Source organism: Acomys russatus, chromosome 11 (genome assembly GCF_903995435.1).
Source record: "Acomys russatus chromosome 11, mAcoRus1.1, whole genome shotgun sequence".
Classification (NCBI taxonomy): domain Eukaryota; kingdom Metazoa; phylum Chordata; class Mammalia; order Rodentia; family Muridae; genus Acomys; species Acomys russatus.
The window spans coordinates 52758621-52774554 of NC_067147.1; the positions used below are offsets into that span (position 1 = coordinate 52758621).

General features: G+C 39.5%; 1 protein-coding gene across 1 annotated transcript in view; it reads left to right on the top strand.

The window, feature by feature from the left end:
- The window catches only part of LOC127195726 (solute carrier family 5 member 4-like), a 49861-nt gene extending 35555 nt beyond the window's left edge, over window positions 1-14306 (top strand). The window contains exons 11-15 of the mRNA XM_051153260.1: window positions 1800-1950; window positions 7646-7814; window positions 8765-8980; window positions 11520-11622; window positions 14077-14306. Of these exons, the coding sequence (XP_051009217.1) occupies window positions 1800-1950; window positions 7646-7814; window positions 8765-8980; window positions 11520-11622; window positions 14077-14291 (854 nt within the window). The 3' untranslated portion in view covers window positions 14292-14306. The remainder of the gene's footprint in view (window positions 1-1799; window positions 1951-7645; window positions 7815-8764; window positions 8981-11519; window positions 11623-14076) is intronic.
- Window positions 14307-15934: the final 1628 nt, after the last annotated feature.

Genomic DNA, 15934 nt, shown 5'->3' on the forward strand with positions numbered 1-15934 from the left:
TGAGTCCAGGACAGCCAAGTCTACATGGAGAAACCCTGTCTTGAAACAAAACAAAAACCAAAAAGAAAATTATTCTAAACCTCATATGGAAACACAAAACAAACCATGTTAGCCAAAATAATCATGAGCAACAATAACAATAAAAACAAAAACTACTAGAGGTATCCCTGTCCAAGATGTTAATTTATACTACAGAACAAAACAGACTCACCGTTCAATGGGATAGATCTGAAGACCGACATGTAAGCCCACATTCCTACAGCCATCTGATTTTTTAAAAAATTATTATTTTTTGGGCAGAGCTGAATGATAGAACGTTGAAAAAAAGTTAGTGTCTTCAAAAATGATGTTGGCCAAATTGGATAGCTATACAATTTAATCCTTTTTTATCCTTCTCAAATGGATCAAGGACCCCAACATTATCACCTGATACCCCGAATCTGATAGCTATGTAGGAAATTTACTTGAATTCGTCAGCACAGGAAAAGACTTTCTGAACATGAACTCATTAGTGCACACATTGAGACCATGAACTAATAAATGGGACCCCATGAAACTAAAACATTTATGTATGGCAAATGATGTAATCACTCAGATGAAGAAGCATCCCATGGAATGGGGGTGGGAAATCTTTGCCAGCTAGATATCTGACAGATGATCAATACATCTCTCAGGTCTGAGAAGCTTATTTTTGCAGTAGAATAAATTACAGAATCCGGGTCATTATAGAGTGGGAAGAAAGACTTTAATAGACAGGGGCAGTGGATGGCTACAAGAAAACAGTGTTTCCTGGACACAGCAGAGCAGTTACATATGCGGGTTCATGGCAGTGGCATTGGCATGCACCAGGTCTGCAGAAACCCAGGCCAGACAAATCTTAGTGTGAATATGGGAGCTGAGTATTAAATCTCAGAGCTGTGTAGGAATTGGCAATTGTTTGCTCCTGGGAGAGAAAGAGATGTTTTTCTCTAACTTAGCTTCTTGTAAGCTAAGCATGTTCCCGTGGAAGACCATATATCCAAGAAGGTCTGGGTAATGCAGTTTGGTCGTGATGATTTTGTAGTTTGTTTGTTTGCTTGTTTGTTTGTTTTTTGTACACAAAGGTAGGTAGGTAGAGAAAGGGGCTGAATCTGTAAAGAGCTGGGAGTGGGAGTAAATATGGTAAAAAAAAACTTGTGGGATACTCTCAAAGAACTAGTAAAATTTTTAAAAATTGTCAGATTGAGAGTGTGCAAAATACAGTGCTTTACTTTCAACATGAACAGTTTGAATTAATAAAATATAGTTTAAAGTGTATACTTCTTTTTAAGGAACAAATTCAGTATTGAAAGAAACACTAAACTGAGCAATGAACCTCAGAAAATGCTTGCAATATAAATCTAGATATTTGCATCTTAAGCTAATTTCAAACTATAGAATCTAATTATCCATGATATCCTTTTATTTTAAAAATTAAACTCTCATATTAAAAGTTAAGGATTTCATTGTCACATTTTTACAATCAAATATGGCTAATTTAATTAAAACTTGTCATAACTATTCTGTAGTGAAGTGTTTGCTTTACATGAATAATCATAGTACTTACCATATATTGACGCTGTGGTGTCTGAATAACTTTCTAGACTGTTGTTTGCTTTCACTGATTAAATCTCCAAGAAAAATTAGTGATGATGTACATTGATAATCACATTAGCTAATAACTCTGTGAGGGACAGCTTTATCCTTGACTGGGTCTTTGATTTAGCAAGTCACCCATGACATCCTGACTAACCAGAGATTGCACCCTCTCCTGACCCCAGGACTGCGAGGCCTGATGCTGTCGGCCATGTTGGCTTCTCTCATGAGCACATTGACCTCCATCTTCAACAGTGCCAGCACTCTCTTCACCATGGACCTCTACACCAAGATGAGGAAGAAGGCATCAGAGAGAGAGCTCCTGATAGCCGGACGGTGAGGGAACCCGGGCTCTGCCTAGACTCCTCTGAGGGGGGTGGATATAGACTACAGATCACTGCTCTTTGGATTCAGAGAAACTAAAAATGTAGTTCTACAATGGGGAAGAACCATTAGGGAGTGTTCAATTCGACCTTTTCCTCCACAGACACAAAGTTGTAGCCATATTTACTTATTCTTTCCCCTCTTCATTATCCCTACAGCTTATGTTTTTTTAAAAAAACATCCACTTATGTTTAATGAGATATACTTCACATGTAAGTCTAATAGCTAAATCCATTTCCCTTTCCACTTTCTATGCTACCATGTGGAAATGACCAATCACTTCATACACACACACAGAGAAACTTAACAACTGCATTCACTAAAGGCTGAGCTAAACAGAGATAGAGCCTCAAAAAGAGACAAAGTCCATGGGGCTGCTTGGAGAATTGTGTCAACCCAGGAGGCCCTGAGCAGCCTGGGGCCTTGAAGACAGTGAGGTGGAAGGAAATAAGAAGAAATAGTAGCTGACATGACATCCTTTCCTCCTTTAGGATTTTCAAGCAGACTCAATATTGAGAAATATCTTTAAGTGTTAGGTTATTTATTTTAATTAAAGTATAACTACACAATTATGCCTCCTTTTCCTCTTACAACCTCCATGGCTCCTCCCTCCAACCCCTTCCATGTGCTGCTAAACATCTCCTCAAATTCATGGCTTTTTAAGGTTATTACACACACACACACACACACACACACACACACACACACACACACACACCCCTATGCATCTGTTTAGTGATACTTTTATGTATATGATTTTTGGTCTGACCACTTGGTGTTAGATAATCAGTTAAGGGACTCATCTCTGGGGAAGACTAATTTTTTTAATAAGGGATAAAATGCATATTTAGTCATAAATCTAAAAACAAGTACATAGAATAATACAGTTAGAAATTATGCTGGCTTCATTAAGTGATAGGGTACATTCTCCTATAAGATCCGTGACCTCACTAATTCAAGATAATTGGCTACGTTTCCAATAGCAGGCACAATTTCCCTTCCTGTTGAGTCATGTTTAAGTCCAATTAGAGATCTGTTGGTTACAGCCAAAGCATGAGTGCCATTATTGCACCTTTGTGGTCTCTTGCCATGCTGGTTAACGTGAGTCACAGGTTTCATCATTGAGTGGAGCTACTGATTGGTTCCCTCCATTGGCAGCATACGTAGCACCTTCTAATACTAGGAAGCACTTTCAGAGCAGTGCTTGGAGCCAGCTTTAGTGTCAAATCTAGTTTGGCTCTTCTGAATCCTGTGTGGTGTCCTTGGCAATACGAACTTACCCTCTACATCTGGGAAGCAACCACCAGCAATAGTAATAGCCCATATTGCTTTAGGTGTCCCCTGGGCTACCCTGATCACCAATTCAAATGGGAACTTTTTTGTTCCTGGTAGTAGGGTTTTTATTAGATGACAGCCTATGGTTCTTATAGAGAGTGATGTCACTCCAAGTGTTACAGCTTCATTTAAGGTAGGTATCTCTACACAAACATATGCATGCAGTATATATTATTTTAGATAAATATAAAAAGATGAATATATAAAGAGGTGAGGTATTATCAATGCCAGTGCAAGCAAGCTCAGTATTTATTTGTCCCTGTTCCTTTCTCCTGAATTCACTCTTTTTTCACTATCCAATAAAAGCCGCCTGCTCATTTTCACTACGTCCCCTGTCATGTCAACTGTATTCTGTTGGTCCCTTCTGCAGTGCCCTGACTCCCATAGAACCTTTTTACTTCCTGCCGTTACTCCAGGTCATGTGCTCACATCTGGTGATTTTAAATAAGGAGCCACAAACTGGAGAGACAGCTGCGTGTATCTGAAATGTATGTTAATGAAAATGTGCTACATTTGTCAGCTGAAGGTCATTTACGTTGTTTCCACTTCCTAGCTATTGTGGAAAGCAAGACAGTGAGCACAGCTGATCAAGTGTCTGTGGAATAGGGTGTTGAGTTCTCTGGTCTTATGTCAAGGAGTTTATATCTGGGTCACACGAAAGACTCATTTTTAGCTTTCTTCAGAGTTCCCCGTGATGATTTGAAAAGTAACTGTACTAGTTTACAAGTCCACCAGCAAGGGCTCCTGTTTTCCCCAAATCTTCTCCAGAGTTTGTTGTTGGATGTTTTGTTGATCTTACCTGATCTGACTGGGGTAAGATGACACCTTAAAGATGTTTTAAATTACATTTCACTAATTGATTGAGTAATTAACATTTTGAGATACCTTTTAGACACTTTAAGTTCATCTTCTGAGAACTTTACATTAAGATCTGTAACTCGTTTTCTGAATGGGTCTTCTTTTATTTTTGTTTTTTTTTCCAAATAGAAGAGTTATGGTAATGTAATTATTGATGATCAGTCTTTCCTAGAGTTATACCTAACCATAGCACAAGAAGTTAAACTACAAGATCAAACCAGAAAAAAAATCCATGAGAGAGAGAGAAAGTAATTGGTTTAAATACTTAAATATAAGTAAGGTAGTCCATAGAATTAAAAAAAAAACCTATAAATATAGGTGGAAGCAAAGCCAGCTTTTTAAATTTAATTTTAGGCATAATAATCTTACATGTCAGGTGTAAATGTTATGCCAGGTAACAGAAGACAAAGGAAAGAAATCTGATCCAGATCGTAATGGCTAATAATTTGATTTAACTCAGAAGTTTCTTCCTTAATGGTTTGACCAGCTAGTCCTCTCTGCTGAAGACTGCTGTCCCTCCTGCCCACGGCTTGGGCCTCATCTGGATCTGATCCTAGGAATTAGAATCCTAGCTGTGTGGGAGTAAATATGTGGCTTCTTGTGTGCACAAAGTTTAATGGTTGGTCAGCAGGGGCCGCTGTAACTAGAATTCCTGGAAAGAAGCTGTTTGCAGAGGTTTGTTGACTGTGAGTATCAGCGATGAGGAGGTTAGGAAGTTGTTTTCCAGAACCTAGTTACAATTTATGTAGGGCTGTATTTAGCCATCATATTTGCACCTCTGTGTCAAAACTAACGGCCTGTGATAAACAGATACTAACCTTCTGTGATGTATTCATTTGACAAACCCAGCTTTCAACCCATAAAGGACTAAGGACATTTTCAGCATCTGAGGCCTATAGCAGAGATTTCTCTGTTGGGCTGTAATTTATGTTTAGAATGTGTTCATTTTACATTCGGATTGTAGGCCCCTCCTTCTTCACCTCCCAGTCCCACCCTCCTTCTCTCATCCCCTTCTCCCCTCCCCCTCCCTTAGTCCTCAGACTAGGGAAGCCCTCCTCCCCTATCACCTGACCTCAGCCTATCAAGTCTCAGCTGGACTTCCTGTATCCTCCTCCTCTGTGGCCTGGCAAGGCCACCTCGCCAAGTGGAAGTGATAAATGAGTGGGCACCAGAATCCATGTCAGAGGTAGCCCCTACTCCCCATATTATGGGACCCACAAGGAGACTGTGCTGCCTACCTACTACATCTGAGCAGAGGGTCGAGGTCTTCAACATGCACGGTACTTGGCTGGCGCATCAGGCTCTACAGCACCCCTACCCCACCTAGATCTGTTGGCTCCATTGGTCTCCTTGTGGAGCTCCCGTCCCCTCCAGGCCCTTCTATCTCCCAAATCTTCCATAAGACTCCTTGCACTGCTGTGCAAGGCTCTGAGCCTCAGCATCTGCTTCAATCCCCCACTGGGTGGAGTCTTTCAGGGGACCTCTATGGTGGGCTCCATTCCTGCTCCTTCTCTTCAACTGCTTCCAGTGTCTATTCCATTTGTCCTTCTGGATGAGAATTAAGCATCCTCCCTAGGTTGCTCCTTGCTATTTAGCTTATTTGTGTCTGTGTATTATAGTGTGGTTATCCTGTGTTATGTGGCGAATGTCCACTTATGAGTATATACCGTGAGAGTCTTTCTGGGTCTGGGTTACCTCACTCATGATGATCTTTTCTAGTTCCATCCATTCGCCTGCAAATTTCAAGATTTCCTTGTTTTTAATAGCTGAATAGTATTCCATTGTGTAAATGTATTTCTTTATCCATTCTTCAGTTGAGGGACATCTAGGTTGTTTCCAGATTCTGGCTATTATGACGAATAATGCTGCTATGAACACAGTTGAGCAAATGTCCTTGTTGTGTGGTGGAGCATCTTTCAGGTATATGCCCGGGAGTGGTATAGCTGGGTCTTGAGGTAGAACTATCCCCAATTTTCTGAGAAAGCACCAGATTGATTTCCAAAGTGGTTGTAAAGGTTGCACTCCCACCAGCAATGGATGAGTGTTCCCCTTTGCCCACATCTTTGCCAGCTAGTGCTGCCACTTGAGTTTTTGATCTTAGCCATTCTGACAAGTGTAAGGTGAAATCTCAGAGTCATTTTGATTTGCATTTCCCTGGTGACTAGGGATGTTGATCATTTCTTTAAGTGTTTCTCGGCCATTAGAAATTCCTTTATTGAGAATTCTGTTTGAAAGAACAATTCTTAATTTCATTTGGAAAACCAAAAAACTCCCAAAAGCTAAGACAATCCCGTAAAAGGAAAAGATCTTCCAGAGGTATCTCCATCCCTGATCTTAAGCTGTACTATAGAGCAACAGTAATACAAACTGCATGATATTGGCAGAGAAACCATAGAAACAGATATGTGAATCAATGAAATAGAATCAAAGACCTAGAAATAAACCCACACACCTATGGAAACTTAATTTTGACAAAGAAGCCAAAACCATACAATGGAAAAAAGATATCATCTTCAACAAATGGTGCTGGTCTAACTGGATGTCTAAGTGTAGAAAATGCAAGTAGACATTTATTTATCACCCTGCACAAAACTAAAGTCCAAGGGGGATTAAAGACCTCAACATAAAATAAGACACACTAAATCTGTTAGAAGAAAAAATGGGGGAAGAGCCTTGAGCTCATTGGCACAGGAGACAACTTCCTGAACAGAGCACCAACAGCTCAGGCTCTAAGATCAACAATTAATAAATGGGACCGTATGAAACTAAAAAGCTTTTGTAAGGCAAAGGACACTGTCAGCAGAACAAAATGACAGCCTACATACTAGAAAAAGATCTTCACCAACCCTACATCTGACAGAGGGCAAATATCCAAAATATATAAAGGATTCAAGAAATTAATCACCACCAAACCAAATAATCCAATGAAAAAATGGGGTACAGAGCTAAACGGATCTTAACAGTATTTTCAAAAATTCCTTTTAGTTGTTAAAATACTCAGCACTTCTTGCCAAGGTATGCAACCTTTTTAGATATTTAATATTCTAATTCTAATCTATGCAATTTGACTCAGTCTCCCTCAAGCTAGTAAAAAGGGAAAAAGATGAGTCTTCTTTATCATCCAAACATTATTGGTAGGTAGAAATAGCCTGGTGTTTCTTTCTAATTGATGAATACATTACAAACTATTAATCAATTGCTGTGATTTGAGTTCATTTTGTGAGTGGAAAGTTAATGTTATAAATAAAAATATAATGTCTAGTAACTGAAAAGAAGTCTAGCTCTTGACATTTTACTACCAGCTAATCTTTCGACATGGTGTGGGTTCATGCAAGGTCAAGCAGCTTGGCTTTGCTTGGAAAACCGATGAGAGAGCAGAAGATTGACCTGAGGAGTGGTGGAGGCAGACATAACGCTTTTGTTTACTCTTTGGACCATTGTGTTTTCCTGGCAGGGCATTTAGCATTGTTCTACTCATCATCAGCATCCTGTGGGTCCCACTGGTACAGACATCACAAAGTGGACAGCTATTCCACTATATAACATCGTTTTCCAGCTACATTGGACCTCCTATCACAGCTGTCTTTGTGCTTGCCATCCTCTGTAAAAGGGTCAATGAACAGGTAGGTGAAAATGAGGGAATATGTTTGTAAGAATGACACAAAATTAGAACGTTTAATGGGTAGGAAAAGTTATTCTTTTACTCAGGCGCAGTGGCCCACATCGGTGATTCCAGAATCTTATTCAGGAGATTATGTCAGGAAGACATCTTGAATTCAGAAATTCAAGACATATCTATTATCAGGCCTGAAAAATCATAGATCTGTTTATTAGGCAAAATAAATAGCAAGTGTTTAAACCTATAGATTGAAAAACAAAAGTGGAAAAAACATTCAGCTTTGGTTAGAGAGGACAGCAGGGCTATGGAGTTAAAAAAAAAAGGAAAAAATTATGTCTATGGTATGGAAATTAAGTAATTTCAATCATTCCACAATATGCATATCATAATATAAGCCAGCTGTCCCTGTAAGTGTACACAAAGAGCATTTGTCAATAACGAATAGAACAAAATGGAAAAAAATGTACAATGGAGACCCGGAGAGATGCTCAGAGCACTTGCTGCAGAGGACCCAGGTTGGTTTCCGGCACCCACGCTTGGGAGCTCTTTAACCATCTGTAACTCCAGGATCAGGGAATCTAGCTCCCTCTTCTGGCCTCTGCAGGTACTTCATGCATGTGGTGCATACACAGATAAGCACGCACACACATAGACACACACACACACACACACACACACACACACACACACACACACACACACACACACACACACACACACACGGTTTTAAGGTGCTCTGGTATCTGAGAAACAAGGATAGCAATACTCCACCAATAAGCACATATCGGTAACTAACTTTGTTTTGAATATCTACCTTTCTAGTTTGCCACTTACTTTTTCTTGATGGAGCAGGCAGGATCGTAACTGTTCTTACTTTGAAGATCTCATGTTTTCTAAGCATTGGCTTTGCTTTTTAAGTTTTATTTATTTATTTATCCACTTACTTATTTTCAGGGAGCATTCTGGGGGCTAATGGTCGGACTTGTGGTAGGCCTGATTCGGATGATCGCTGAGTTTATATATGGGACAGGCACCTGCTTGGCTCCCAGTAACTGCCCCACGATCATCTGCGGAGTGCACTATTTGTACTTTGCCATCATCCTGTTTTTCCTGTCGATATTCGTAATCCTGGGAATCTCCTTCCTAACGAAGCCAATCCCTGATGTTCACGTGAGTAACGAGCGATGACTCCGCGCTCATCTAAACACATTTCTTCCTACAACTGTTGGCTACTGCAGAGGCTGAGGCGCTGCAGCCACTGTCACACGAGAGCTGGAGTCGAGCTAAGCAGCAGCTTCCTACCTAGCGTATGCAGAACACCAGACGATGAGGGAGAGTGAGATTAGGAAATGAGCTGGGAATTCAAAATCCTCCCGACGTGGCTGGGGAGTAACTCTGCGCCACTGCCTCAGGACACCAGAGTGACAGCGCTTGGTGCTGCCTAAGAGACCACGAAACACCAGACAGCAGAAGAGGCACGTGGGCTGCGCCAACTTAGGGCAAAGCAAATAACATCCAAAACCTGAACAGAGATAAAGTGTACACAGCAACAGGGATGAGAAGATGGAACATATGATGCAATTTTGGTACTCAAATTGCCCTAAAAAAAACCCCAGAAATAAAGTTTCATGTTGGTAAGAAAGTGTGAAAATTCTCACATTCCACAATTGTTGGTGAATATGTGAATTTTATGATTTGTAAGAGGGTAATTTGTATTTGCCATTTTTTATTCTTATATGTTAATAATTCTACCTTTAGTAGTTTAAGTAGAAATATATGTACAAATGTGAAAAATATATGTATTTTCTCTGGAAATGTTTGTAAGGAAAAAATAAGTACAATCTAGATTTCTATCAGTAAGAGACTAAATAGACACAAAGAAGAACTAATTTATATTTAAATATGAACAACATGGTTGAATCAGGAAAAAATTAGAATATTATACAACCCTGTAAAATAAAATTTAAAATACAATAGACTTAACTTTAAAACAAAGGACACAAATTCTTTAAATAGATAATAATTATTTAGTAACATTGTTTCAGTTTATTACTAGCATGGGCTAATACTTCCCTGTATTTTGGGTTTCTCATTCATGAACTTTAATGTGATGCCCATTTGCATATATACTTGAGGAGTAGCAAGTATAAGATGTCTAGTTTGGGAATTTGAAGCACATGGCAGCAAAAAGAAATCAAAATAAAAAACTTTATTAATGACATATTACCAGAATTCATTACTAAGTACTTACACTTGATAGTGGAAATTAAACAAACACATACAAGAAAGCACATACTTATCAAGGAAAATGTAAACATAAAGTTATGTGACAGTTAGAATAATTATAACTTAGTATTAATTATTAAAGAAATGGTCTCGAGGATGGATGAGATCATCATTTGGCTCAAATATATTGTGAGTTCTCAACTTCTGAAGTAGACTGATTCGAATCGAGAGCTATCTCACAGATATTGATGAAAACTGTTGCGAACTCACAAACCAAAGCAGTAATAAAACACGCCGGGTAACAGTTTGAGGAAGACTAGGAAGAAGCTAATGCAGGGTAGGGTTAGAATTCAAGGACTCTGAAGAAGAAAGGTTTAACAAAACAACTGAACGAGTGGATTTAATATAAGAAATGTTATTTTAAGTGTTCGTATTGTATCGTCAAAGAATCCTAGAGATGACACAAAAGCATCTAATTTTAATGTCAAGAACAGACAAGAAAGGTAAATTCTCACAAACTGGTAGAAGTAAATCAGGAACCAATTTGTATAAGTTTGACAACATTATCATTATAAATGTAAAAGTCCATTGGTATTCAAGACAATTTCGCTAGAGTGACCTAAAGCTAGAATTTATTCATTATGTCTAATCTTGTGGCTTGCATTTATGTCCAAAAATCATACAATATATGTTATCCACTTTAAGTTTAAATTTTTAAAATTTGATACAGTGTTTTCTGCAAGCTTGGGGCACACTATGATGACTAGACTAACATTAAGTTCACAGAATGTTCCTGCTTCTCTCTCCCTTGTGCTGGTATTAACCAGCAAGCAGATCAAGCATTAGAATCTGAAATGATAGCAATCAAAATAATGAAAAATTTAGTTTATAGTAACAGTTGGTGGAAGTTTGCAGGTGACTTAAGAAAGGCACAAATCAAGCAGAACTACTATGTAAACATGATGGATCCAGAAGCAGATTGAGATAAAATATTTGCTTTTGTTTCTCTCTATATACAGTCCTGGTTGTCCTGAAATTCACAATATAGACCATACAGTGTCTTCAAACTCACAGAAATCCATCTGCCTCTGCCTTCCAATCACTGAGATTAAGGACATGCCCAACCAATAAACTATTTTAAAGAATAAAAGTAAACTATAGGACCAAATGAAAGTAAGCAGGACACAGCACTAACAAGTGCTTGATAGGAAAGTGCATGCAGCCGAGGGCCGGTGTAGGATGGCTGCATGTACGCCTTTCCTGTCGTCACAAACCCAGACTCCTACTTGGAGTTGTGAATGAATACTTGAGGAGAAACAAAATGGCTGCTGTGTTCTGGTGCATGAGTTTGTAGGAGACCTTTCCTTTTAGTCTAAATTGACCTGGAAGAGTTGTTTTTAAAGCCATACATTAAACAAGGTATCATGGGATCATTGTAAACGTCTCCCCATCACTAATGAATGTGCATGTCGTCTCTGGTTAGCTATACCGCCTGTGCTGGAGTCTCTGGAACAACACAGAAGAACGGATTGACTTAGATGCAGAGGAGGAAACTCAAGAAGAAGTCAGTAGGGCACCTAGAGAAGGTATAGCATGTAAGAACGCTGTGAGGGGTTTAGCTATGTGGCCTTTTATGGGTTATGCTTGTTTTTCAAACCCACTAAATTCAGCTTCTGAGAATTAAATTTATATATCTTTCTATCAATATCTCTAAATGAGATGTTTTTGGTTTGTTTGTTTGTTTGTTTTTTGAGACAAGGTTTCTCTGTGTAGTCGTGACGGCCCTGGACACACTTTGTAGACCAGTCTGGAATCAAACTCACAGAGATCCGCCTGCCTCGTTCTCCCTGAGTACTGGCATCACAGGCATGTGCCACTGCACCCAGCTAAACTAAAAATTTTAAATACACGTTCTCTACATCCAGGCTACGGAGCATTGAATATGGTATTCAGTCACTCGTCTCCAGTCTGTCTGTTTATCCATCTGTCATCTGTTCATGAAACTGAGTGCCAGCTGCCAAAATAGCAATTAATTACAGGCTGCCCCATCTCTAATTACATATTGTGCTCAACAAATCAGTCTCGATAGATCATGCCTGAGTGTTGGACACAATCTGCTATCCACTCTTATTCCTCACTATTCTCCCTAGTAGTCTTCTACTCCAGGCAGGTAGATTGCTGCTCAGTCCTGGGAAAGACCAAGCTAATCTGCTTAGCAATGAGCTCACGTTCAGGCTTGGTTCTCCTCATGGTTATCCCTCGTCTTTCATGACCTTCCCTCCTTTGCTTATCCTTCCACTTGTAGAGTTTAGATTTCTTTTATTTGACATAGTTTCTAACATAGTTTGGGTGTTGGGTTGGAAATTTATTTTCAGCTCCTAATTTCAGCCTTTTTAAAAAACTGAAGCTCATGTGCTTTCCACCACCGCTTTAAAAACTTTTCTTGCATTTCACAGCTTTGCTTTGTATTCATTTCATGACCATTTATTTCTGTTTTGCCTTATTTTTATTATAATACTTAATAGGTATGTATTTAGAAGTATGTTTCAATTTTTCCAATCCTCCAATTAAGAATGTTGCCCCAAACATTTTGTCTGTGACCCATTATACCACTTGAAGAAAACTCACTGTCGGGTTGAACGGCGAGTGCCTGTATAATTTTGCTGTACTCTCCAAATCCCCATAGCTGGGAGTTAAGTTTCTTTGCAACAAAGTATAATAGCTCCTGCTTCCACACAAAATTTCCAACACAAGTCTTATAAAGTCATACACATTTATTAATGATAGATGAGGGCTGGTATTTTGAAACAGTTTAAATATTTCTTTGCAGAGTGAGTTTTCTGAGCCATATGTCTTTCTTCTTATGGTTTCTTCATCTCACTAGCATGTTTACATGAAGCTGTTGATTGTCTCTTCATCTGTTATTAAAAATTCCTGTGCTTATTATTGTTACATGTATACATGTCTATGCATGTGCACACACGCATGTGCACACAGGCACACACAAAGCTTCCCGAATCTGTTTTTGTTATTTGTGTGTATGGCTTCAGGGATGACCAGTGAGTAGGTCATCCCTGGGAGGAGCTAATCCTCCTTCTCTCAGCATCAGGAGCTGCCAATATTTCTTTATCTAGTGGGCAGGAGCCCTCAAAAATCTCCCACTCCCATGCCCACATGTCCACTGATACTGCCGTTTTCCAGTCTTGTTTATGAAGCTATTTCTAGAAAAGAGTGTTTCACAGAAGCCTCCTTCAGCTCCCATAACCCCTACCCCTCTCTCCCATGATGCTCCCCGAGCCACAGATCCAGGAGCTGTAACGTAGATGGGTCCACTGGGGGTTGAGCTCTGTGATGTGTCTGGTTGTGGCTTTTCTGTGATGGTCTCCATTTGCTATAAAGAGAAGCCTCTCTGATGAGGGGTGGTTGCCATGCTTATCTGTGATCGTAAAGATAAGACTTAGAATATAGTATGGCATGACATTGGTCTAGTGAAGTGGTGATGGTAAGTTTTTCTCTGAGGTCTGATGACCTTGCCATCGCCAGGAGCCTAGCTAGGTTTACAGTGCTGAGCGTGATTGCTTCCTGTTGGTGGGCCTTAAGTCCATCAGCTATCAGCTTGAGAATTGGGGTGGGGATAGGAGGGGTTCGAGGGAGGTCAGCTGGGGCTGGAGGGAGGAAAAGGAGGAAGGAGGGTGATGTAATTCTGTTTCCATGAAAATGTTTCTAAAAAATAAAGAATTCAAAGCATAATAATTGCCAGGTATGCAAAAATGCTTGTAATTTTATCTTAAATAAACATGTTATATTATTGAAATATCAAAAAACAAAACCCAAAACCACCTTATTGTGACATGTTAATGCCACTATTCTAATTTTTGCTTTAAAAAAAACCTTTGCTTAATGAAAACGTACTGTACACGATTTTTTTTCATTATATAATCAATTTAACCGTATTGTCCCCCTATATTCCCATGATACTTGTAAGTGGTTCCTATTTCCTGTCTGAGGTGATGGTTTATTGATGCTTTTTCCTGTTCCAGATGCTGCTGAGCAATCCGGCGGATGTCTCAAGAGGGCGTGTAGCTTATTCTGTGGTTTGCAGGATACAGGGCCCAAGCTGAGCAAAGAAGAGGAAGAAGCCCTGAAGGAAAAGTTCTCAGACACATCTGAGAAGCCCCTGTGGAGAAACGTAGTGAACATCAATGCCATCCTCCTGCTGGCTGTGGCTATCTTTGCCCATGCCTATTTTGCCTGAACCCTGAGTGAAGCAAAGAATTGTACTGAGTTTCCTTTTATAAAAGTTTGCTCTGTGACAAAGGTAGATAAGCAATTAGGCATGTTACACTATTAGATCACTATACACAATTCTTGATTTTAGCATGCGTTTGTGTCAATTAGGTAAAAATTCCTTTCCCCCTGTTAGATATAACTTGAAATAGAAATTGTATACATTTACGGTATACAACATGACAATTTGAAATATGGACACACTTTGAAATGATTCCCATGATGAGCCTGATTAATACACCCATCATTCCATGGGCTCATTTGTATGTTTGTGGTGAAAATACTCACCATCTTCTCATCTAGTAAGTTTCAGTTACATTGGACTCGTTTATGTATAATCTCTCTAATTTACTTACAATCCCAGGAATTCTTTTTGTATCTGAAAGTTGATGGCCTTTGATCATATCTCCCTGCTTCAAAAGCTTACAGCTTATAAGAACTTGGACAGCCAATATTTGTGGTGGTTTGAATGAGACTGGCCCCATTGGCAGACATAGTTGAGAGCTTATTTACCAGGGAGTGTCTGAAAAGGATCAGAAGGATTACGAGGTGTGGGCACGTTGGAGAAAATGTGTCACTGGGGTTGGGCTTTGAGGTTTCAAAAGCCCATGCCAGGCCTAATATCTCATTCTTTGCCTGCTGCCTGCTGATCAGGATGTAAAGCTCTCAGCTACTGCTCCAGCACCATGCCTGTCCATATGCCGTAAGATCATGCACTAACCCTCTAAAACTGTAAGCAAGCCCTAATTAAATGCTTTCTATCATAAGAGTTGCCTTGGTCATGGTGTTTCTCCATAGCAATAGAATAGTAGCTAAGACAGTATTCGTTGGATAGTACATAAAATAGCAATGAATTAATGTTATGTGGCAACATAAACAAGCTTGCCTTCTATGCACCTGAATTTCATACAATTTCTCTCCCTCAATTGTTTCTGAGGAGCAAGCGTCCTTACGCATCACATCCATACTTAAAAATATTTGTAATGCATCTGTATATTTTCCTTGTATATATACAACCCTGAGGGAAATAATTATGGATATGATAATACTGAACTAAAACTCTTGACTGTCTTTAGTTGAATCTCTACCCTCATATATTGTTTTTAAATTATCTGTATTATTAGTATTATCAGTTAAGACACTAACACTTGTATTTTAAAATAGCCTTAGTTAACCTGGGGCAGGGCAGACATTAGTCCCCTAAACTGCTTCCCACAGTGGGGCAGGTATAGGATCCCTGCCCCAATCCCATGCCATCTGCTTCCAATAACTTCTGTCAAGCTACCTCCCATCCATGATCCCAAATACTTGCTCATGTTCTTCATCTGGGCCAGATTCTCTATCCACACCAGCCATGTGCTTCTCTTCCATCTAACCCATGGCGACCTTCCTCTCCTCCTTGGGTCTTTCTCCTTTATCTCCATGGCAGTCTTTCTTCTTCTTCTTCTTCTTCTTCTTCTTCTTCTTCTTCTTCTTCTTCTTCTTCTTCTTCTTCTTCTTCTTCTTCTTCCCAGGATTCTCTCTCTCTCTCTCTCTCTCTCTCTCTCTCTCTCTCTCTCTCTCTCTCCCTCTCCCTCTCTCTCTCTCTCTCTCTCTCTCTCTCTCTCTATC